Source organism: Trichogramma pretiosum, unplaced genomic scaffold (genome assembly GCF_000599845.2).
Source record: "Trichogramma pretiosum strain Unisexual culture from Peru unplaced genomic scaffold, Tpre_2.0 scaffold119, whole genome shotgun sequence".
Classification (NCBI taxonomy): Eukaryota; Metazoa; Arthropoda; class Insecta; order Hymenoptera; family Trichogrammatidae; genus Trichogramma; species Trichogramma pretiosum.
In genome coordinates this window covers 66,819-91,266 of record NW_019640845.1, presented here as the reverse complement: position 1 = coordinate 91,266, position 24,448 = coordinate 66,819, and the positions used below count along the sequence as shown (strand labels likewise).

Below are 24,448 nucleotides of genomic sequence, written 5' to 3'. Positions count from 1 at the left end.
AGGCAAACGTCATCAATTGTTGACCACTGCGGGGCAAGCAGCTGTCGCGCGACGGCGCGATCGGCTATATACTTATTCGCCGTATAGGTAGCGTATATGATAGAGTCTCGTGTGCTGCAGGTTGTCAGTACGTGAAATATAAGATATAAGGCAACGCGCTTCTATGTCACTCAGTTAGCGGCCGTCGACTGCGTGCAAGAGTTCGCGACCCGTGCCAGGTTAGGATTTTTAGTGCGATTTCATAAGTGTAGTATAGGTGTACATTGCGAATTGCGCATAGAATATAATCAGAACTCTTTTTTTTTCTCGTTTTCAGCGAGTCGTGCTTTTACTTTCGGGACGGACGCCGAGCGTACTGCTACACACACATACACAGTGGATAAGCTGTCAGTGCCGCAGCCAAGTCATCGTCATCATGCTCGATCTGTTCACGATTTTTAGCAAGGGCGGCATCGTCCTCTGGTACTTCCAGAGCACTGCCCAGATATTTACACCGAGTGTCAACGCCCTTATCAAGAGTGTCATATTGCAGGTGAGGGAACGAATTTTAGTGTAACTCTTTTTTTTTATTCAAAAATCACGGTATCTGTACAGCATCAGGGTCGATACCATATGGTAATACAAGACGTGTCTGTTTGCAAACAAGTGTATGTGTTCCATTATTATGTTCCATTATTATTTAGCTAGGATATTGATTGAAAAATAAAAATTTTTTAATTCAATACTTAACTGAATTAATGTAGAAAAACAAAAATTCTTCTTAAACATACACATATTAATCAATATTAATTTGTTTTTTATATTCCAGGAAAGAACTGGTAACCAAGTGTATGATCATGAATCATTACGGTTACAGTACAAGTTGGACAATGAATTTGAATTGGTTTTTGTGGTGGCTTATCAAAAGATACTCAAGTTATCATATATTGACAAGTTTTTAAATGATATTCATTTGGAGTTCAGAGATCGTTATAAAAGTCAATTGGAGAAAGCACAGTGGTTTTCAAACTTTGATTTCCAGATACCCTATGAAAAAACTTTAGTTTTAGCTGAAACATGGAGCAAAAATCAAGCTAAGATTCCTAAACAAATGAAAACTTTCGATGAAAGTTTGAAATCCAAGAAGACTGTTGCTAGTATGATAGAAAGAAAAGATGATGATAAAAAACAAAGTGAGTAATTTTTTAATATCAATCATTCTCCGATGTATAAAGCCCACACATTGTTTTTTTATAATAACTTCTAATGCTTGATACATTGACTAATGTTTAATTAGTTTAGGCAAAACTAACTGTGAAAAAGAATTAATTCATGCTTCATATTTCTTTTAACATGCTTTTCTGGAAATGGGTTGTTGCTACAATTTTGCTTTCAGATAAAAAAAAGAAAGGGACCAATGGATTTATTGAAGGTCCACGTAAGTTAAATTTTTTCCCTTTTTTTTCCTTACAGTGCTTGTGTCTCATAACATAAATATTTTTAAGTTTTAGTTCAAAAATATTTACAATAAATATATAAATATTTTTCAGCTAAAATTCAAGAAGTGCCTAAAATACCAGAGTCTCCTAAGTCACCTAAACCTGTAGTACAAAATGGGGATATAAGTGAAGATATATTACTTGCTCGTCAGAGACTTGCTCAGAAATTGTCTTCAAAGAAAAATGCTGACAAGCAGTAAGTATCAATTAAATTTCAAAATTAATTTTCATTCACGTTGATCTCAAATTGAAAAAAAAAATTTTACAGAAAAAGTCCGAAGCCTAAAAAAGAAAAAAGCCAAAAGAAAGAAAAAGCGCCAACTGTATGGGCTCTTGGCGGAAATAATAAAGATCTTGCAAATCTGGAACGTACAAAAGATAAACCTCTAGAAGGAACGGAATATGTTGCCGCTGATACCACTGTGAGTATTTCTAATAATTATTTATTTTAATTGTTAGTGTTATTATTTGTAGTGATAATTTTTCGCCAAATGTTTAAAACGAATAATACCAGTTATAAATGATGAAAAATTCTTAAATCAGAGTTTATAACTTTTCTATGATGGCCTAAAAGTTAAATTGAAATAAATTTTCATTCTCACTTCAGATTTTCAGCGTGTTTTAGAAATTATGGATATATAATGAGTCACATTTACTTTTTCAGATTATTGGTAAAATGCAAGGTGGCATTCGAGATCTTGAAGTCGAAAGTGATTCGTCCGATTCTGAAGGCGAAGAGCCCGACTCACCCAAACAGGTGAAAAAGTCAAATGCGATGTTTTCCATGTTCAAAAGTTTGGTGGGAAACAAGCAGCTCAATGAGGAAAACATGCGCCCCGTACTCGAGAAGCTTAAGGACCATCTGAACTCAAAAAATGTAGCCACCGACATATGTCAAAAGCTCTGCGACTCGGTTTACTCAAAGCTCGAGGGCAAAGTTCTCGGTACGTTCGACAGCGTAGCCAACACTATCAAAGCTTCGTTGACCGACGCACTCGTACAAATTTTATCACCTACGCGAAGAGTTGATATTTTGAGAGACGCGCACGAAGCCAAAAAGAACGGCAAACCGTACGTGATGGCCTTTTGCGGTGTCAATGGCGTAGGAAAATCTACTAATCTGGCTAAAATTTGCTTCTGGCTAATCGAGAACAACTTTAGAGTGCTAATAGCGGCTTGTGATACATTCAGAGCAGGAGCTGTTGAGCAACTGAGGACTCACATGAAACATTTAAATGCTCTTCATCCTCCTTCCAAGCACAATGGTGTTACAATGGTTCAACTTTATGAGAAAGGTATAACTATTAACCGTTCAATATCGTATATACATGAATTTTTAAATACTTCACAAATTTTATTCGAATTATTCTGTTGTAGGATATGGTAAAGACGCTGCTGGTATAGCGATGGAGGCGATTCGATATGCTTCAGATTCGAAATTCGATGTAGTATTGGTCGATACCGCTGGCCGTATGCAGGACAACGAGCCACTTATGCGAGCTTTGACCAAGCTCATCAAGGTTAATGAGCCCGATCTCGTTCTTTTTGTTGGTGAAGCTCTTGTAGGCAATGAAGCCGTTGATCAACTTGTCAAATTCAATCAAGCTCTCGCTGATTATTCCAGTTCAACTAATCCTCATATGATTGATGGAATTGTTCTTACCAAGTTTGATACTATTGATGATAAGGTATGTATAAAGTCCATTGATATACATGTGTATTTTCCTTTACTTTTTAAACTCATTCTACGTAATTTTCCTTAAATACCATCTAAATAACATCTTAATTTTTTATTAAGAATGAAACAAAAAAAAAAACAGATACAAAAACTCTTTTAACCAAGTATTTATTGGAACTATACAAAAAATTTCATCATAAAAAAATAGTTACAAAAAATGCAAAAATAATCTAAAGGTTTTTAATATTGAATCATAAATGTTTAGCAAATATTCGTCATGCTAATTTTAGAACCAAATAATAATCATAACAATTTGGTGATTTACTGGTAATCTCAAAAAGTTTCTACTAAATATACATTGAAAAAAAAAAAAAAATAAACATAAATAATTGAAAAGAATAAATTAAATTATTATAATGATTATAATTTTATATACTAGATAATAACTTATTGAAGGTGAATTCTATATACATAGAATTTCTTTGAACTTTTGCATTAATCTGTAACAGGAAATACTGCTCTCCAAACAGCATTTTGAGTTTCAATAGGCAAATGTTTTAAACTTTCTGCAAGTTTTAAAGCATCATTTAATCTGCTTTCATTAATACCAGATACTGAGCCTGAAGCAATTTTTTTTTCAGCTCTGTCAGTATCATTTTCACTGCTTCTATGATTACTAATTCTAACATCACTATGTGAGAGTGTGTTTAGAGTATTTTTGTATCTATCACCTCTGTCATTTCTTACAAAATGTTTTTGATCTTCAATATTTTTTTGATTGGAATACGCATTAATTTGATCATGAGATGATCTAAAGAACTCACTATCTCCGCTATAATCATCACATGTATACTGTTCATCTGATTTGTTGTACATAAAATTATGGTCATATTGATCATGAATATTTTTTTTTAATTCTTCCTTGTTGGGATATTTCTCAATTCGATCCCATACACTAGTACCATTTCCTTGCTTAGATTTTATTGGCAATGGAGATCGAGGCCTATTATCAAAACATACTTGTTTTTTACCAACTTGTAGTCTGCTACCATTGCTTGCATTACTAATCAACCATTTATTATTGTGATTATCTTCATGTTTCCAATCATTATTTTTACTTTCACGAATCGTTGCTACTGGCTTTGTTTGATTTACTCTAAATGAACTAAAATCTTCTTTTGATGGTTCAGTCCAATTTTCTGTTATCCACTCAGCTTGTCTAATCAATGGTAATGATACAACTTCATTGGATTTATTCCAAGATCTTTGAAGCTGATTTTTTAAAGATACTCGAGATTTATCATTAGAAGCCCATTGTATGAGTTTATTATCTAGAAGAGATTTTGGTTCTTTGGGGTAAAAGTTAGAACGATTAGGCATGCTTATTCCATATTCAATTATTCTTGATTCTTTAAGTTTATTTTGGTACTCTTGGTATTTTTGGCCACATCTTGGGCAATCATCGATTGCAATACCTTTTCTACCACAATTATTGCAAAAAATTCCTTTTATCGGATGTTTACAAGTCATTCTGGTGTGTCCTGATTGCCAGCAAATGTGGCAAGCATCTGCAGGTGGATCAAGTTCTGGATCTGTTGAAATAGGTCTGAGGTCACCAAACAACATACCCTTTAATATGACACGAAGATTTTTATGAAATTTTTTCTGCGATGTCATTTTATTTGCTGTGTTTACCAGTTTTGATAAATTAGGTTTCATTTTTTGTTTTGATGAACTATGAGCTGGAGTAGGAGCTTTTATTGCTGGATGTTTAGGCATGTTGAAAAATAATCTGAAACATTTATTTTAAAAATAAAATCTATTACTCTTTTTTAATATGGCCTTTTATTCTGAGAGTCAACAGAAGTTGTTGGTTTTTACAAATTTTTTTTTGAAAATTACACATAACCTAATAAGAATGAAAGAATTTGAATCTTTTCAATTTGAATATTAGCTCATCAATTGATCTTTTTAATTAGCATGGTCACATATCAGTTTTTTAAATAGACATAAACTAGATTTAAAGATTCCAAGTTAGCCATTTTCATTAGAAAACCTACCTCCGATTAATCCAAAAACGATCGAGAATACTGGTTCTTTTTAAGACCTAATGCCGACTAAAGCAAACAAAATCGAATCCATCTGCTTCCGCGCAGTTATTTCTTGGTATTCAGTGTCAAACTTGAGTTTTAGCATACTTAAGTATCGGACAAAAATAAACATGAAAAATTACGAGTTCGAAGCTCTGCGACAGTTCATGACCGTAATTCCGTCAAATATTGCGTACTTAACTTATTAACGAAATGTAATCATCACTATCAGAAGCATTAGGTTTGCATATAGAAATATATTTTCATTGCAATTTTTTATTTAAACCCGATAAAATTGTTTTTTATTTTTTTTACGATCATTTATAGTTAGAGTTTGTAAAAAAAAAATTACAGTTATCGCCGTATTAACGATTGACCGCACATCCAATTAATCCGAGACGCACAAATTTCGTTTCAATCTTATAAATAAAAAATATTCAGAATGTTAAAAAATTTTTTTTGCAGGTTGGAGCAGCAATTTCAATGACTTATATCACCGGTCAACCAATTGTATTCGTTGGAACTGGCCAGACTTACACGGATTTGAAGTCCCTCAATGCAAAGGCTGTGGTACATGCTCTGATGAAATAGAAAATATTAATTAATTCTTTTATGTTTGCTAGCTTGTTTGCATATGATGACAGACACAGCTCAAAATTTTTAAGCAATGGCAATTCACTTAAATCAGATGTGCCAGGCCACTTATCTTTGATGTTTTAAATTGAAATACTTTTATTGGTACACTTTTCTTTCATATAAAAAATAAAGGACATTTTATTTGCAAAAGTCATTATATTTTTGAGCTAGTGCAACATATACAAAATTAACTATATGACCACCTGATTATAAATAATGAACACTTTATAATATTGGCTATTGTTCTATAATACTTCTACATTCAACTTTACAATGGGATTTGACCATTAAATTTCACATCAGTTTTGTGCTTCAAATATTATTCTATTACTTATAATATATTTGAAAAAATCAACCGTAGGTGAAAGACGAAAAATTGTTTCGTTTTGATTCCAATTTCTATCGATAACCTTTGTATTTGCAATGAATGTTGAGTGTATCAAATGTACAATTTTTACAAAAAAGTTCTTTTCTGTTGACTCTTAAAATTAGAAGTTGAATTATGTTATAAATGTAAAAAATTTTTATTGTGTTTTTCTCTGTGTTTTTTTTTTTTCAAATAAGTCAAATATTTTTCAGCAAAAAAAGCTTTTATTATAAGAAATAATTAACTTAAATATGTTTTTGAAATGTCCTTCCGTAATTTTGAAACACTGAACAATTATTATTGTTAAATTTTTTAATGATGTTTATCATGCATACTTAGATAAGTATTTATATAAATTGGTGATGCATTGTGAGAAAAAACTGCAAATGTTAGCAGTTGATTATTTGTGTATGTCTTCATCAAATTTTTATACTCAAATATAATAATATTGTATTCATAGATGCATGTTTAATTATAATGTTATATTGACAATGAATAAAGCATATTTGAGTTGTTACTATGAATTCTCCTAATGCAATTTTGGTTTAAAAAAAAAGAATCTTATTTCCCAAGGGATTTTGATATTACTTGATAGATCGTGTTACCATTATTATACATGTTGTAATTTATATCTTGTAAACTGTTTTGATGGCAATAACATGGTATGTGGTAATGGGCTGAGGCTTTATACATTTACAGAAATATTTATTAAATTTAAGTGCTCAAAATAGCCTTTGGTTTGATTCCAATCATAAAGCAGTGTTATTTCTTAAATTATTATATTTATTGTACAAATCGTAAAGAGCTAATAGAGAATTTATATAAAATAATAAAATTTATAAATACTACAATTTTTGATTACTCTGTATAGTTCATTATACAAAATCATTTTTAAATACTGTACAATCTTGAATTAGGTAATTTGATTTTTTTTTGTTATCTAGTTCATAATCAGATATTACATTAAAACCTTAACAAATATTCGCAACGATCGTGATTTTTATGAACCGAGTTATCTCGTGGCGCACAATTAATAGTATATTGGATTAGATGTGACCCATAGCTACTTCAGCTGATTGAGAGTTTTCGTCCTTGTTAGCGTTGGAAATTTTTTGAACTTCATCTTCCGACTCAATTTCCCAGTTCACGCTGTCGTTGAACTTTTGCTCTTCCGTCAGGCTGCCACACAATGGCAAGCGTAATATCAATCCTATAGAAAAAAAATTAATCACACATATCAGCTGTAGACATTATCTTTGAGTATGGAAAAGCTATGTTGGTATTTGTTTAATCCATTGATAACAAGTATCTCGTTCGAAATCGTTGTTTCAAAACTTACCGGTAACTAATCCGGAAACAATGGCGACGACGAGGGTCACGGCTAACGCGAGTAATTGATAAGAAGCTTGCATGCCCGCCGTACGATTCGGACCGGGTCGCAAGGATAATTGATAGCTGTTATTGATTTCCGTAAGATTCTGTCCCAAGCTCGGTATTCGTGCTGGAAATATCTGCAGAAGGAAATTCAAAAGTCGCTTTGATCTTAAGAAGTGCATAAATTTAATGATTGTCGCTTCACCTCGTATAGAGCGTAGTTGTAATCTGCCTCTGTAGCCAAACCGGCGAGTAAAGCCCCGAATAAACCGGCAAGTACAGCCGGCATGCCGTGCAAATTGTGAACTCCACATGTGTCGTGGATTCGCAATCGGTTTTGCATCCACGGCTGCGCACAAGGACAGTAATTAAACGTTAATTTTTTCAAGTTAATAATATTGATAAAATTCGTTGCATCTTGGTCTTGATTTTGTATAAAATTATTATTTACCGTGAGATGTTTGTAGCCAAGGACACTGATTACTCCAGAAATGGCTCCAATTGTAAGAGCTCCCACCGGTTGGCACATCATACCTGTTGATTACATTAAACATATACTCAATTTATATGTTCTAAAATAAAATTATGAAGCTTTTTGGTTTGAATATGACCAAGTCCTTTCTCTCTTGGATAATATTACAACAAGAAGCTGAGAAACATTAATTAAATTAATTAAACTAAATTAATTAAATACAATAATATAATTTGATTAAATATTTTAATGTGTTACATTAGTTAAATAACAAATTAAATTCCAACATAAATAAAATTTATAAGTACACAAACGCAAAATTCTTAACTCATTTCATGAAAACTGACTATTAAGGTGCTATAACAATTTTTAATTCACTTTTTTATTATCATTATGCAACACCAATAAGGTTTTTTGATCACAGCAGCATAAAGTAGTGACAAAAAATATATATTTTAAGCGATTGCAGAACATAAGTACATTATATCATGTTTGTCTAAATTTTTGACGATAATTTCACAACAGAGATCTGGTAATTGTACCTGGCAATGGAGCGACAATTGTTGCAAACATTCTACAGCTGTAAGTTTGATGTATCTTTTAATTAAACTTTTGGTTATATATCCTTTTATAATTTCTCCTATGTAAGGAAATTTTTTCTTGAAATCTGATGAATTTATTACTGATGAGTAGTTCAAATTTCCTATAAGTTTATACATCTTTTCAGATGCAGATGTGCAAATATCTAGAAGTGATATGCGATCACTTATCATTGTTGTTCTTGCACTATTTATCTCTTCAACGATTTCTTCCCATTGACTGTAAAGATTGTCTCTGAAACAAGTTTGTTTCAAAGTTTGTAGAAGAAATTCATGCATTCCTGTGTGCATGTACATATTACCAAAATGAACAGCTGTAAGGTGAATATCAATATATTCCAATATTATCCAATGAGACAAATCATATGATTGAAGATTTATCATATTCTTTTTAATGCCAGTCTCAGTTTGGACGTCTTCATACTGGATCAAATTTTTAACTTGTAAAAAACCTTTTGGACAACAATATAATTCATGCCATCTTGAGATAGTCAACGCTGAGTAGATATCAGCATCGCTAGTTATGAGCAAATCCAGCACTTTAAGATGCATAGATGCATTAATTGTAAATTTCTTACTATTGAAAAGGTCAATTATGCCTAGGAGGTTTTGCGCCATTTCAAAATAAGGTAAAAAAGGCGTTTTATTCTGTCGGCCAAAAATATCTTCAAAAAAGTCGAAGTTTATGTCACCCAAATCGGCACCATTCTGTACAAATGTATACACTGCATCGTAATTCAAACTATTTATAGCAAGTTGCAAGGGTGAATTACCCATAATATCTTTTGCGTTCACGTTAGCCCCATTTTTCAATAACAACTCGATCATCTCAGCGCATGTTCCGAAGGGAAAATTTTTATAGCGCTCAGGATAATTTAGCCACAGAAGATCGCTTGAATAGAATACCAGGTGCAATGCACTAGCATTCTCGCAGTTTTTGACATTGATGTCGCAATTGTATTGAAGAAGAAGCTGTAGAATTTCCAGTCTGGGACGATCCGGTGTACCAACACTTTTAAATAAGTAAGTTAGCGTTGATTCTTTGCGTTCGGCGTCGACATTCGAGTCAGCGCCGTGTTCCAAAAGTTTCTGAACTATGTTGACTCGACAACAGATAACAGCCAGGTCCAACGGAGTGCAATGTCCAAATTTACAATCACACTCAAGATTCACATCAACGCCTTGATCTATATACTTCTGCACCGCCTTATCATGTCCAGCCATGCAAGCTGCGTGGAAGTGCGTAAATCCTTTTCCATCGTCTTGATTGACGTCGTCGCAGTAATCGAGGAGAAATTCGAGAGTTTCGCGATCGAAATCGTGCGCTGCACGATGAATTGCTGTAAGGCCTTGACGATCGCGTACGTTGACGATGTTCACTTCAGCCTCGAGGAGGTGATCGAGAATTTCTTTGATCATTTCAAAATCACGATTATTGATGGCTAACTTAATGAAATCACTGTCATTTGCGGCTTCATCGAGAATCTTGGCGACGGATCGGGTCCTTTTCTTTATTCCCAATAACTTATGGAAGAACTCATAACTTTGTCCAGTCATGAAGATCATTTTCACTTTTGTCATGAACATTGTTATTTTTTTGATTTCTTTGCAGACTCGCGATTTTCAATTGCTTTTCTGCGTTGATTACTGGTATGACACACTGTATGTACATCTGATCAACTCCTGTTGGATAGAATTTTTTTCCTTCATGACGAAAACGTATTCGTATATTCATCAATAGTTCCTTTGTCAACACAACTTACAACCGTCACAATCGTCTATCACTGATAGTACACCGACTTGAGACTGAGTGGATTTAACTTACATGAGTCATGAAGTACAAAATTTGGCTTGCAATGCGAAATCCGAAACGATGGCACTGCAGCGCCGCTGGTAAACTGCGGCGTGCGGAGTGCAATTTGCAAAGCTGTTCAACCAATATCGAATAATATCGCCTCGAGTTTTAACTTGTAAAAATGATCGTTCATCGATCGAGTTCCATTTTTTTTTTCACACACTAAGTATGCTTCTTCCGTGTTCAGAAAAGTTATTTGCACAAAACAAAGCAACACTGACGGACAAATACATCAATTCATAATAAAGAAAACTTGTAAAATGACGTGATTAAAAAAAAAGGTTTTTTACAGCAGTTATAAGTACGATCGAGCTTAACTTTTCTATATATAAACTCAAATTATTGTTGAGTTTCGAATTGCTAACATAAGAAGAGATCGCGTCCGCATGATAGTTGAATTAAAATGATAGAAAAACAGCAATTGTTCTGCAAAAAAATAGAATCAAGTAACAAAATGATTTTAATTGTTTTTTTTTTAGAAATTGAGAAGTGTAATTATGTGAAATAAAATTACGTACTGAAGATTCGCGGCAATTGCAGTATCTTAGCACACTAACTCGAAATTCTGAGTCTAAATACTTAAAAGCTCGGTTTGTTGATAAAAAAAAGTTTTACTCTTGAGTCGATATTGAGATTGGCACGTTAATCATTAAGATACGTATAAATACATTCAATGAAAATTACATCATTTTTATCAAATTGATGAGAAAAAAGGTTAAAAATTTTTCGAACTGCTAGCCTTGTACGATATTCAAATTAATAAATAAAAGTTATTAGTTATAAATGAATGATGATATACCTGCTGCCGTGCCAATGGCCACGCCACCGGCCAGCGTCGAGTTCTGTACGTGGACCATGTCGAACTTGTTGCGCTTCGAGACGAGGGCTGACACGGCGAACGAGATGACGCAGCTCGCTGCGATCGACAGTAGCGTATTGACGATCGCGCGGCGCTGCTCGTCCCCATGGAGGGTAGCGCTATTAAATGAAGGCCAGAAGAGCCACAAAAATATCGTACCTATGTACAAAAAAATTTCCTTCACATAATCTCGAAAATCTCGTGTAATCGTGACACTCAACATTTTGTTATTACATACCGATCATGGCGAATATGTCGGACTGGTAGGACGATCCCTCGAGCTCGTGCGCCTGTGACTTGGGCTTGTCTCTTAGGCCAAATACGAAGCTCACCGCCAGACCGAAGTAGGCCCCGAACGCGTGGACGAATATACTGCCGCCGTCGTCTACAACCTGACGAAACGATCGAAACACACAAGTATGTATTTATGCCGATCTACCGACCGATTTTTTCAAGTTCGTGTTACATTATAATTAATAGAAGTATTTAAAAATAGCACACCAACAAATGTTGCTCTCCGATGTACTTGTTCAAGGTGTAAACGACGAGCTCGATAATTCCCATGACGATGAGTTGCATGTAGGTCGTTTTACCCAGCAAAGCTCCCATGGATATGAGAGGAGCGGCCACCGCCACGTCCGCGTTCAGCAGCCTAAAGCCCAGTCAGAGCAGTTATTGTGCATTAGAAAAGAAGCACATTACCAACTGCGTATGACCAACCAGGTGCGCTAGCACGCCTTTTGATCCGCGATAAATAGTACATCTTATGAATACTCACGAATCGAGGGAGAGCGGAGCCTTGCCGTTGTCGCCGATTTTGAAGATGCCGTCGCAGAGTATGGCCACTTGGACGAGTATAGCACCCAGGAGAAACGTCAGGCCGATGGCGCTTTGCCCGTAACGGCGCAAGAACGTCATGAGAAAACCGAAACCGATGAATATCATTACGTGGACGTCTTGATACACTGGGTGGCAAAGAAGAAATATGTATTGATTAAAGATGGATCATCTATTTTTTTATTAACTAATAAAAATAGTTGGCGCACAAAATGTTGATCAGCTGTTACCATCGATCATTTCTAACGTTCGGTAACATTTGTAACAACGGTAATTGGAAAGTAACAATTTTTTATTTTTTATTAGTTAAGCTTCCGGAAAGTTTCGACAAATTTGCATTCATTATAATTTGAGAATTGATCCAAAAATATGCGAGTTCGTGTTGGAAGCTGATACCGTACGAGTAATAAAGGTGTAGATCAGGCGACCGTGCATCATTATGATTTAATGATATTGTGTACCTACAAAAGCCTTGGAAATTATACTAATGACGATTACAGGTTTCAGAAATTAATTATTTTCATAGATTAATATTAATTTTTACCAGTCTTACATTTCAACTGTCTTTTTGCAATGAGTTTAAGCGAGTAAGATTTTCGAACCTAGCGTTTTGATAGAATCTATTTGTCTGCTTTTGTTTTAAAATAAAATTTTAATATTTCTGATTAAATTTTTAATGATTTTAAGAAATTCTTTTACAGCAAGTTTTTGAAAACAATATTATTGTCAAATTTCACAATACAAATACAAAAAAATTCTGCCCGCAATTGGACTCGAACCCGAGACTAACCGGGTGCATAAGGATAGCATCAGGCGACCATGCAGTCCCCTGAGCTACCGTCAATGTGTACCAACAGATGCTTTAGAAACTGTACATACGATGATTGCAGATATTCAAGCACTCCTTTTTTTACATTAATTCATGTTAAATTTCATGAATTCAGCCTTTTAACTTTTTTTTCAAAATTAATTTGAGTAAATGAACTTTTAGTTCATAGTGTGTCGTTTTTGAAAAATCATTTTTTGTCATAATTCAAAATTAATATTTTACTTCCTCTAAGAGGAAGCTCTGTAATAGGCTCGAAAACAAATTTTTTAACTAAACCTCGTAGCATAATTATTTTTTACGATTGTGTAGTAGAATCAATTCTCGACAAAAGTCGGTGTGTATGTGTGAATGGGTGTGTGTAACACGAGCAAAGTATTGTATCATATATTTTGTAAAAATATTGAGGCAGGCAGTGGTATAGTAATTTCGATTCTTAATGACTTCATAATGAAAAAATTGGTTTTCCGCGACGAACTGCTTTTCTTTTATAATACATGAAAATCGGAAATTTTTGTTTCAATTATTGAAAAAACTATTAGTTACATTATCTTCACGGAACCTGTAATTATTATGCTATTTTCATTATGATCGCATGCTGAAAAACGCCAGCAGTACATGCGATTTTAACACTTTACGATTTTTTCGAGTTGTAAATGTGTTCTGGAAAAAATCATTACATGTTACATAAATTTAAACTTCTCATGCCATGTTAAAACATATTTTTTATAATTAACTTTCGAAAATAGAACTTAACAATTTGTTGCATATCGAAAGAACTATATAAATATTTTTATAATCGTTAAAAAACTCATGGAGTTTTACTGATTAAATATTTTGTAATACTTTAGAGAATTAAAATCAAAATTTACATATGTGGCTAGGTTCTTATAACTATCAAGGGTAACTTAATTTTCAGTCTTTGAAAAAAAAGTATTTTAGTTTCTACAATAAAAATGGAAAATAATTTTCGTCTGATGTAAAACTTACGCTGCGCTGTCGAGTCGAATTGAACACTCGAATCACGAGTAGCGTCTTCTCGGGGCTTGTTAGCGTTATCGAAAAAGCCAAGAAAGGCGCAAATTATAAAACTCTCGAGAAAAATCACGCTGACGGCAAAAACCGTGAGCTCGTAAGCGTTCATTTTTTCGTTGAATCTTTTCTCTTGTTTTATTTATAGCGTGATAGTCATTGCAACTGCAACATTTACGTACTGCTCGACTTTTTGAAATATCTAAGTACAAGAAACTCAAGTGGTCTGAGAAAAGCATCAGTGTTTCAGTTTTTCTTGAACTGATCAAAATCTACGTATAATAATAATAATATATTGGTCGGGACATTTGCATCAAAATCGTTCACGATGACATTGTAAGCTGCGCTTGTCCATCCCGCACAAAAGCCCGCAGAGACAGTAGTGGCCTATTTTCATATTCGCACTTACTCGGATAAATAGACGTCGGATCGGTTTCCGGCTTCTCCGTTGGTGGTACGTAATACGGCATTGCTGAAAAATCAACAAAATTACATTGAATTCATATAAAGCCACATATTATCGACAAATTGATAAATTGTATGCTTGTGCAATGATAATGATCGATCCGCGAAACGAACATAATAATATTAGCCCACAGTTCTGCGGGATCCTTCGATATTTCGAATCGCCGCGTATAAAACAGCTCGTAAATTATCGTCCGTGCATAACGATTTCACGGGTAAAAGTTAATCAAACGTTTCAGGTGTAAAAGCGACGATGACAATGCACTGTTTATTACTTGGCACGCGCACGTAGTAAATTACGCCTGTTGAACGATTAATGCATTTACATCAGTGCGCACTTGCCTACGCATACACGCCCGGAGGAAAGAATATCACTTATGACGCTGTACATAAATAGTAGTTTCGATAATTTTCAAAGCTTCCGAAGTTGATAGAGTGTAAACGAGCAATATGCATAACACAAATTATGCGATATATCGTTTCATATGTTCCGATGCTATATAAACATCTATGCGATACGTTTTTGACTGACGCGAGGGGATGCAGATGTACACAGTCTACAGGATGTATGTGTATGTGCGAGTGAAGACATTTACCTGAGCGACTCCTTGACGAGTCGGGCCGCGTGTCCGGTCCATACGTCACGAGGACACCCGTCAGTACGATGACACATATTTGAATGATAAGGAGTAGCGTCGCCAGACGCTTTTCTCCGCTCATCTTCGTTATTCCCTATAAGAAATTAATTTATTAAAATTCGAGAAGTTTTATTTCATGAAACGATTTTTTTTAGTAAAATTTGCATGCAATTTTTATTCTGAGAGACACAAAACGAATTTTAGGCAATTTAGTACTTGATCTTTTTATTCAAACTAGCTCTTCCTCGGTACGCTTTACGCACCATAGAATCATTTTTTAATTTCTCATTTTTCCGTAATAATATATCATTGATCATTGATAGAAATATGTTTACTATTTATTGACACAATATACATAATGTAATTTCTTCAATAATATGATTATAATGATATAGTTTTGTTTCGTTCATATTGATAACTTTGAAATTTCATACACGGAGAAATATTCTCACTACAAAACAAGATGCGGCGACGCGAGAGGGCGGGCGCGCGCGTTAAGTTTTAAGGCGAGCACGTCGAAACACGATGCGGGTATGCTTCACGTATTGTGAAGCGTTCAGGGCGGCGTATTCACGTGCGTGCATCGGAAATCGCGGTGCAACATCAAAATATAAACAAGCTTCGGCGTGCGCACCTCACAACTGTACGTCGTGCGAGTCTTCTGAATGATCGTCGTACCCGTCTTATCCGCGCGCGGCCACAAAACCACGTTTTTCGGCACATTCGCGCTCGGCATTTTTGAGTCCACGGTTTCCTCAACATGACATTCTTACGCAATACTCCTGAATAGATTTTCTTCATTTCGATGTAAATTATAAGTAAGGAATATTTTGTCGATGTCGATAAATTGATCGTAGTACGAGCTACGTGCATCGAAAAAGGCGATGCACGCCCGCTAAAACGCAAAGCATGGACGCGTCGAGAAACGCAGAGCAGCGGCATCGATTTACGTGAGGCGCTCACCGCTTTTTCTGATGTAGTGGCGCTCTTTTATGAGTAGATGGCGCATCATATTTTCGGGTGCTGGTGTGCATCGCGTTAACTGGTGTACATATTTCTCCGTGTAACACAACTTTCGAACGCAGGGCGTGAGTTTTATATTAAATTTGAGCTATACATGGAAATACTGATGAGCTGTGTTAGTTCTATTGTTTACGTTTTGCGTAGCATGTATTACACACGATCTCAATGCGTTGGCCCGGTCACAAGGACACGGTGTTTTACCGCACATGCCATTGCTATACGTTATAAGAACCGACTGCGGAGTTAGTCGCGTCCTAACCTTAAACGCTCTTCGTATAGACAGTTTTTCAAAATATATCGAGCACCAGACAGCTCTCCTTGCCACTGCTTCAGAGATTAATGTGTAAAATCATCATAAAAATATTCATTGTCAGGGAAAATCAGAGTGAGAAAAATGGAATCAAGTGATTCCTTTAATTTTGCTATCAGGTAATTTTCAGTTTTTCAAAAATGAAATTATTGAAATGACGATTGATCTCTTTGGAGTTATTTCAGAGTAAAAGAGGAACTCAATGATAAGTTGCTTATTGAAAATGATTGTGAAATGGCTGACGAGAAACTTGATCTTAAAAACTTCCAACTCTTACCATGTCCGCGAGAAAATTCGGTAAGTGATGATATTTGTATGTTCCTTATATTATAGTTACTTTTTTATGGAAGTTTACAAGCAGCTTTGATTTTTCAACAGACTTATACCGTTCAAAAATGTAAATTGAACCATAAAAATGAATTTTATCATGAAGTGGAAATAGTTGTTGAATGTGCAGATGTCAAGCCCGACATTAATTCATTATCAGTAGTAAAAATCGAGGATGGTTCTTCAAATCCCTTGCATATTGTAAAAAATAGCGATTATTATAAAATTCAAAACATAATCAAAACAAAACCTGTGGGTGAAGTGAAACAAGAAGTTGTTAATGACGCTGCAGAGGAATCGAATTTGAATTTCGACCATGAATTTGTCGAACAAAATAAAAATAAGGGAATTACAATAGATTTCAACAACAAACATAACCTCAAATCACAAATTGGTACGGTGCATAGTGTTACAACGTATGAATGCGATGTATGTAAAAAGACGTTTAAACGGAAGTATGATCTGAATAGCCACGTTCAATCAGTTCATAATGGTATCACTCATACATGTGATATTTGCGGAAAGAAATTTTCACAACGAGGTACTCTCAAAATTCACATTGATTCAGTGCATAATGGTATCACTCATGCATGTGATATTTGCGGAAAGAAAGTTTCAACGAAGAGGTATCTCAAGGTCCACATTAATACGGTGCACATGGATGTCACACATGCATGTGATATTTGCGGGAAAAAATTCACAGCAAAGCATAGTCTCAAAGTCCACATCGATGCAGTGCACAACGGTGTCAGACATGCGTGTGATGTATGTAAAAAGACGTTTAAACGGAAGTATGATCTGAATAGCCACGTTCAATCAGTTCATAATGGAATCACTTACACGTGTGATATTTGCGGAAAGAAAGTTTCAACGGAGAAGTATCTCAAGGTCCACATCAATTCAATGCACAATGGTGACGCTCATGCATGTGGTATTTGCGAAAAGAAATTTTCATCAAAGGGTTATCTCAAGGTCCACATTAATGCGATGCACATGGATGTCACACATGCATGTGATATTTGTGGCAAGACGTTTAAACGAAAGTATGAACTGAATACACACGTTCAATCAGTTCATAATGTTATCACTCACGCATGTGATATATGCGGCAAGAAATTTTCAACGAAGAAGTATCTTAAGGTTCACAATGATGTGGCGCACATGGGTGTCACACATGCATGTGATATATGCGGCAAGAAATTTTCAACGAAGAAGTATCTTAAGGTTCACAATGATGTGGCGCACATGGGTGTCACACATGCATGTGATATATGCGGAAATAAATTTTCCCAAAAATGTAATTTGAAAACTCACATTTATACTTTGCATAGTGGTATAAGACATACTCAATTGCGATATATGTCAAAAGACGTTTAAACAGAAGCATAGTCTGAATAGCCACGTTCAATCAGTTCAAAATGGAATCACTTACACGTGTAATTTTTGCGGAAAGAAATTTTCAACGAAGCATTATCTCAAGGACCATATTGATGGAGTGCACATGCATATCACACATGCATGTGATATATGCGAAAATAAATTTTTCCCAAAAATCTAATTTGAAAATTCACATTGATACTTTGCATAGTGGTATAACTTATACTTGCGGTATATGTCAAAAGACGTTTAAACAGAAACGTAATCTGAGTAGGCACGTTCAATCAGTTGTTAATAGTATCAATTATACATGTGATATTTGCGAAAAGAAATTTTCAACGAAGAGGTATGTCAAGGTCCACATTGATTCAGTGCATAATGGCATGGCATTTTCACAAAGACGTACTCTCAAAACTCACATCGATGCAGTGCACAACGGTGTCAGACATGCGTGTGATGTATGTAAAAAGACGTTTAAACAGAAGCATAGTCTGAATAGCCACGTTCAATTAGTTCATAATGGAATTACTTACATGTGTGATATTTGAGGAAAGATATTTTCAATGAAAAAGTATCTCAAGGTCCACATCAATGAGAAGCATAATGGTATAACACATATAGGCGATATATGTAAAAACACGTTTAAACGAAACGAGTGACCTGAATATCCACGTTCGCAAGCTTTGTTTCGCGACTTACTTACGTTTATGAAAACTGAATCGTTTTAAAACGTGACTTTATTTAGCAAATTAATTTTTGAAACAGAATAGTACGAATTGGTGATATTTTCAATTTATAGCCAGTCGATAAAATTCACAGAATTATGGATTTGTGAAATGTGCATATCTTCATTTATCACAATACTCCTTGTTCATGAAAATTATTTTTTTTGCTCGTGCCAAGTTATTGATTAAAAAAAATACTTTATTTAAATTATTCTTCGAACGTTTAGTAATTTACGAAATTTCAATTGTCAAAATCACGCATCTTTTTATTTTATTCTCATTATGTAATACCGTTTTTAACTTAAATAATTGAAATAATCACTTGTAGCGAATATTTATTGGTAATAAAATCTTCCGAAAAGACTTATACCCCAGTCGAAAAAAACTCAACAGCTTTTCCAAGCGTACTATTAAAATTGTTAAAGATTTGTTTTTTTTGTCAACAAATTAATCATAAGGATCTTGATTTATTCAAAATTATGCACCTACTTTCAAAGGCACTTGTCCGAGCAAAACTAAACATATTATTAAGCTCGTTATAGCGAGAAAAAAAAGAGAACCTTAATCAATTTAAGTAAATAGCCAAGAGCAATGAAATTCTCGAACGAATTCAGTCTCAAGTATCATTAAAAAAGAAAGGAAAGGCTGGGGGAAGAAAGTCAACAATGGTGTAACATTAGCGAGCACCCAGCGACGCGTGCAAGTTCTCTCCTGCCCGAGTCGTGTAAGTGTATGTATGCGTGTGCGTACACTACGTTTACGTGCAATCGGTGTAAGCATTATAATAGCTCAAAGCATTAAAGTCGATGAAAGGAGCTTTCGTGTTTATTTTTCCCCCCTCCTCGCGCCGTCCTGCCCTTATATACTATATGTATGTGTGTGTGTGTGTGTGTGTACTTTCGTTGTAACTCGTCGGCACTCGAGAACTGTGTAATTGCGATTCTCGTTTGAATTTAAGAAAATTCCACGAACGAATTGAGCTCGTACCCGAGGCTGGCGTGATATCGAGCCTCGAGAGTGCAGTTAAAAATATATTACATATGAGACTTGATTTTAAATGCGCCACAGTCACTCGTGCATGCAGCGTGAGTCGATTGTTCGAATGACTGCTATTCGATTATCCAAAGTTTATGTCACATAAAATTACGATAAATTGAGAATGATGTTATATTTTTGTATAGAGAGCGCAAATCAATCAGCAGTGATTTACGATAAGTAATACCATGTTGCCTGTCTTGAGATCGTTAAAAAAGTTGCCCATCGACAGCTCGAGAATTCAGAGTCTTCGTAGCGCTGGAAAAAAATTCTGACGACGCACAGCAGCACCACCGGAAAGACACTCACGCGCGCACGATATATTTCCGCGAGCGGGACAAACGAACGCGAACTTCACTCGTACGATTCGCGGTACATATTACAACGTATCAGTGCCGATATTGCGTGTAATAATTGCGAAAAATAGAGCCACTGTGTGTGTGTGCGTGTGTGTGGGTCGGTGCAGTGTTGCGCGGCCCGCTGCGTGAGAGACTCGGAGATATATTACATACATGCCGTGTCGTCGATCGGCGCGTCCGAGCTTCTCCCGCGCGGCAAAACAGCGAGAGAGGAGATGATCGGTGCAGACACACTTACATACATGTACACATGTACGCATGCATATTTGCACACGATGCAGCTGCATTACACGATGATCGTGCGAGCAATTACGAGAATGGCGGAAGGGTGTGTGTTTGTGTGCTGCTGCTTCGGCGGCGGCGGCGGCTATCCTCCAATCGAGCCGAGAGTGCATCGGACTTTGCCGAGCGATCGTCGTTACAACATATGGGGAGAAGGCAAAAACAATGAATGCCTTTGCTGCGCGGCTGTTGACTGCTACTGCTATACTGCTATGTGAGCTAAAGCGTAATTGAGAGCTTATTTATAAAATTTTTCGTAGTATCGCGTGCGTTATGCTCTCTCTCCCCCGTACACGATCCGTCGTTAATCGGTATAATTATTGCATGAAAATGAAGAGCCGATAGCGGAGGTCGAAGACCGCGTCAAGAACGAGCGATGCAAACGAAAGTTTGGATTAAAAGCTACTTTGTGCTTTTTAAAAAAAAAATCTGCACAACGAATCTCGATCGTTTGAAATTATCACTGAAACGGAGTCGGTCGAAACGCAAACTCGCGACTTCCGCGATAACCACACGGGTTTCAACTTACAAAACACGCGCGTACGCGTAAACAACAAACGGCATCGGTTTATTTTGCGGCTAAATCAAAGTGTCCTTTACGCGTGCACGTGTCCGCGATCACTCGATATACTTATTCACATATTATAAGCGCACACAGACATGTGTGCGCGAGCTTACATAATCTATTTAGTATTTACACGTCACGTATACGTGACTCTCTCGTATCACTCATCGTTCGTGTGCCCCCCTCGCCTCGCTCGCTATACCCACGCACTGCACCGGCTTTATAATATTTACCATTAAATAACCCAACTCGCGTATATATATGCATGCAGGATATTATGTGCGCACACCCGCGCACACAAGCGCGCGGGCAAAATATTACGGTCAGCGAGTTCGATGTATATGCAGTAAGTACAGTACGCGAGTACTGGTATAGGTACGATGATACGCGCCGGGCAGCATCAGCGCGCCGCGCTGCTATCCCTAGTGGATTAGCTAACGCAAATAACATGTGAAGGGCATGTGAAAGGTTAGTCGGATTATCTTCTGGTCCTTTAGCGGATTATTACATACACATCTATATTACAGAGATATACACGCGCTTGTGTGTGTATGCACGTATACGCCGAAGCTTTTAATGTCAAATAAGTTTTGGTTTGTTGATCGCACGGCTAGTTATGCCAAACACCCACATATCCACACATACAGTTACACTCACATGTGTATGTAGGAATAGCATTTGATGTTTGCAAGGGCGTATCACGCGCGCATTAAGCTCCCGCAGGCATTTACCTACACACACATAAATATCATACGCGCGCGCAAATCTCGTGAGCTTTAGTTTCCTAAACAAGCACTCACTTCAAGTTATACTCAATTTTTCTTTCCTCCACCCGAGCTCCTCGTCTTCTTCTTCTTTCTTTATACGCTATATAAAACGAATCGGATTACTTCCAATTTATCTCCGTGAAACGAATACCGCACTCAACTTTTTCTCCTTAAACGCCGTACACACGCACGTATATATGTATTTTCTTCAAAGCTTCGCGCGCGCGGCGCAACTACTCTTACACTCGCGTGGCCCGAACACTCGCGCCACGACAATCGCTGCGTTGTATATATTCCTTCCGCTCTATCCGGTGCAGTTTGCGTTACGTACTGTGTTGTTGTCTCTCCGCCTCGTGGACAATATATGATTCGTGTATACGATGCACGCGACGTATCGTCGTCGCGCAATATACATGCGGTAAGCGGCAATTTTTGCATGAATAATGGAGACTAGAGAGCGCGCGCGCGCGCGAGCTTCGATTGACTGCAATCGGTATGCATACGAGCTTCGATTTTTACCTCGTGCTTTCCTTTTTGTCCGGAGCTACATTTCTTATATTGGACTTGCATCAATTATTAATGAACTGCTCTCGCGCGAAGTCGCTCTATTATTGATTAAATTTACCGAACTACGTTGCATTGCATTAATTTTCAGCGTTGTATCATTTTTCTTGCTAACTGCACTTTCCGGTCGCATTATAAATCACTCCGATAATTTTAAGAAAAGAACAACAGAAAATTTAACAAGCTTGAAGCAAGAGTTAGATGACTTTGACCTGCAGGTTGATTTACGCGACGATTGTCAAACAAATAACAATTAACGGCTGGCGTCTGTAGACGCCAGCGGTATGCTTCGTTCTTGCATACATAACTCCTTGTAGATGAATTTACGCGTTTCGTCTCTTTCTCTAATTCTTGTGACCTCCGTACTGTGCGGTATACGCTTAGAAATACGAAACGTATACACATCGCGCACTAACTGGACCGAGACAACAATTAGCATAGCTTCAAATGCCTATCGTTCGTTACATATTTTTTTACGTCGCAATCGCAATAATTTCCCACTCAAATATTACGTACGAGTCGCGACCCACGCTGCCACAAACCAATTCGACGATGACACACATCACGCGAGACCAAAAAAAAGACACAGAGAGATAGAAAAGTTCAATTAAAAGCTAGCCCCCCTTCGGGTGACGTCGGCATCCCAAGATATTTGTGTATCTCGGCCGTTAAAGCTCTCGTGTGCTTCGAGTGTCGCCTCGCCTTATCCCGGGACATAAAGACTTTGCGCGCGCCCGGCAATTTAACGAGGAAAAGCTCTCTTGGCAGGCCCCGATGAATACATCTATATATCTATATACGAGCTCGCGAACAGCCTTAAACGCTCGCTTGGGCGCAATATTCGTTCGTCGTATTTATGCGTAAAAGAGTGAAAATGAGAATAGCTGAAGTCTCCTTTCGCCCCCCGCCGTCGACCTGCAATACTTTCGCCGTGCTGCGTTGAATATATATGTAAGCACTTCTCTCTCGCTCGAGCACATATATATGTAGGGCTCGAAGCGCGCCGAATGCCGGCGTAATTGAATGCGTATGATACAGTAGTAAGATACTCGACTTTATTATTGTGCGTTATATATACCTGCCGGTATCGCTCGATGGGGGGCGAGCTTTGGAATGCCTGATATAAATATGAGGCGCGCGCTCTTTTATTAAATTATTTTTTGTATATTCTATGGAATTCGCGTGATTTTCAATGAGGAGAGAGAGAGAGAGAGAGAGAGATTCTTCCGTGCACGCGCGGGCAACGTTTTCGATTATTATCACCCGATTGAACTTGAGCTTCGTACGTTTTTATTTCGTCTTTTTTTACTCGCGAATAAAAACAAAAGAGAGAACGATGATATATTTCAGAACCAATTTAATAATTCGCAATAACTGCGAGAATTAAATAAAAATCAATTTGAAAATTAATTTTCGAATCACATCAAGAGGTGCGGTAGCACCTAGCCGGCAAAGTATAAAAAAAAAAATTATTAAAAAAAAATTTTTCGAGAAGAAATTTTTCAAAAAATTTTACTTACGTGCATTTCGTTTGCAATCGGTGAATTATCAATGCACAAATAAAAGCACCCAAAAAATATAACAAACTACGATACTGTTTATACGCAAAAGAGAGTATTTCAGCACCGACGAATTGTCGTATGTGCCAGCGCGTCCTTGCTAGTATAACTGACCAGCGGCCTAACGTCCGATGTCCAGCTTAGCTTTTTTTGTCATGCTCCATAGCCAATCGATCAGCCATTCGTGTGAGTCGTGTTTTTTTTGCTCGTATTATATGCAGATCATATTAGCTAAGCCGTTTACATACCGATTCGAGCCGCCGTCTCACGCGTGTCTATGTTCCACGCTGCGCTGAGTTTATTCTTGGTAAAGACGTGATATAATACGTGTGCATTGGAGCAATCAAAT

The 24,448-nt window shown here is 36.5% G+C and overlaps 3 protein-coding genes across 7 annotated transcripts; 1 reads left to right on the top strand and 2 right to left on the bottom strand.

Annotated features, from left to right (window-relative positions):
• The first annotated feature begins 56 nt into the window (after positions 1 to 56).
• LOC106657508 (signal recognition particle receptor subunit alpha homolog) lies at positions 57 to 6,767 on the top strand. 2 transcript variants are annotated; one of them, XM_014379071.2, is made up of 9 exons: positions 57 to 218; positions 317 to 532; positions 809 to 1,172; positions 1,376 to 1,417; positions 1,530 to 1,674; positions 1,747 to 1,900; positions 2,143 to 2,773; positions 2,856 to 3,166; positions 5,712 to 6,767. In XM_014379071.2, exons 2-9 carry the CDS (start codon positions 416 to 418, stop codon positions 5,835 to 5,837), a joined length of 1,890 nt encoding a protein of 629 aa, XP_014234557.1. In that variant the 5' UTR covers positions 57 to 218; positions 317 to 415; the 3' UTR covers positions 5,838 to 6,767. The 2 variants fall into 2 exon arrangements, with proteins under 2 accessions (XP_014234557.1, XP_014234558.1); XM_014379072.2 differs by lacking the exon at positions 1,376 to 1,417.
• On the bottom strand, positions 3,306 to 5,645 carry LOC106657511. 2 transcript variants are annotated; one of them, XM_014379077.2, is made up of 2 exons: positions 5,217 to 5,645; positions 3,306 to 4,975 (listed from the first exon to the last, which is right to left on the bottom strand). In XM_014379077.2, exon 2 carries the CDS (start codon positions 4,933 to 4,935, stop codon positions 3,652 to 3,654), a length of 1,284 nt encoding a protein of 427 aa, XP_014234563.1. In that variant the 5' UTR covers positions 4,936 to 4,975; positions 5,217 to 5,645; the 3' UTR covers positions 3,306 to 3,651. The 2 variants fall into 2 exon arrangements, with proteins under 2 accessions (XP_014234563.1, XP_014234562.1); XM_014379076.2 differs by having other exon boundaries at positions 3,306 to 4,948; positions 5,217 to 5,643.
• A 104-nt stretch (positions 6,768 to 6,871) lies between the features above and the next one.
• LOC106657509 (ammonium transporter Rh type A) lies at positions 6,872 to 24,167 on the bottom strand. Of its 3 annotated transcripts, none has more exons than XM_014379074.2 (11): positions 24,061 to 24,167; positions 15,165 to 15,300; positions 14,513 to 14,575; positions 12,187 to 12,373; positions 11,910 to 12,060; positions 11,647 to 11,800; positions 11,349 to 11,567; positions 8,075 to 8,157; positions 7,829 to 7,972; positions 7,589 to 7,760; positions 6,872 to 7,459 (listed from the first exon to the last, which is right to left on the bottom strand). In XM_014379074.2, the coding sequence occupies exons 1-11, from the start codon at positions 24,064 to 24,066 to the stop codon at positions 7,296 to 7,298; spliced, it is 1,479 nt and encodes a 492-aa protein (XP_014234560.1). In that variant the 5' UTR covers positions 24,067 to 24,167; the 3' UTR covers positions 6,872 to 7,295. The 3 variants fall into 3 exon arrangements, with proteins under 3 accessions (XP_014234560.1, XP_014234561.1, XP_014234559.1); XM_014379075.2 differs by lacking the exon at positions 24,061 to 24,167 and adding an exon at positions 22,010 to 22,260; XM_014379073.2 differs by lacking the exon at positions 24,061 to 24,167 and adding an exon at positions 20,191 to 20,481.
• Positions 24,168 to 24,448: the final 281 nt, after the last annotated feature.

Excerpts from the sequence above, each read along its gene's own strand:
- LOC106657508 (XM_014379071.2), top strand. The coding sequence starts at position 416 with ATGCTCGATCTGTTCACGATTTTTAGCAAGGGCGGCATCGTCCTCTGG. Across the intron at positions 1,418-1,529 it reads TGGATTTATTGAAGGTCCAC|CTAAAATTCAAGAAGTGCCT; the intron begins GTAAGTTAAATT and ends AATATTTTTCAG. Across the intron at positions 2,774-2,855 it reads GGTTCAACTTTATGAGAAAG|GATATGGTAAAGACGCTGCT; the intron begins GTATAACTATTA and ends ATTCTGTTGTAG.
- LOC106657511 (XM_014379077.2), bottom strand. The coding sequence starts at position 4,935 with ATGCCTAAACATCCAGCAATAAAAGCTCCTACTCCAGCTCATAGTTCA.
- LOC106657509 (XM_014379073.2), bottom strand. The coding sequence starts at position 20,229 with ATGGGCAACTTTTTTAACGATCTCAAGACAGGCAACATG. Across the intron at positions 15,301-20,190 it reads ATCTCAAGACAGGCAACATG|GGAATAACGAAGATGAGCGG; the intron begins GTATTACTTATC and ends AATTTCTTATAG. Across the intron at positions 12,374-14,512 it reads TCCGACGTCTATTTATCCGA|TGTATCAAGACGTCCACGTA; the intron begins GTAAGTGCGAAT and ends TTTGCCACCCAG.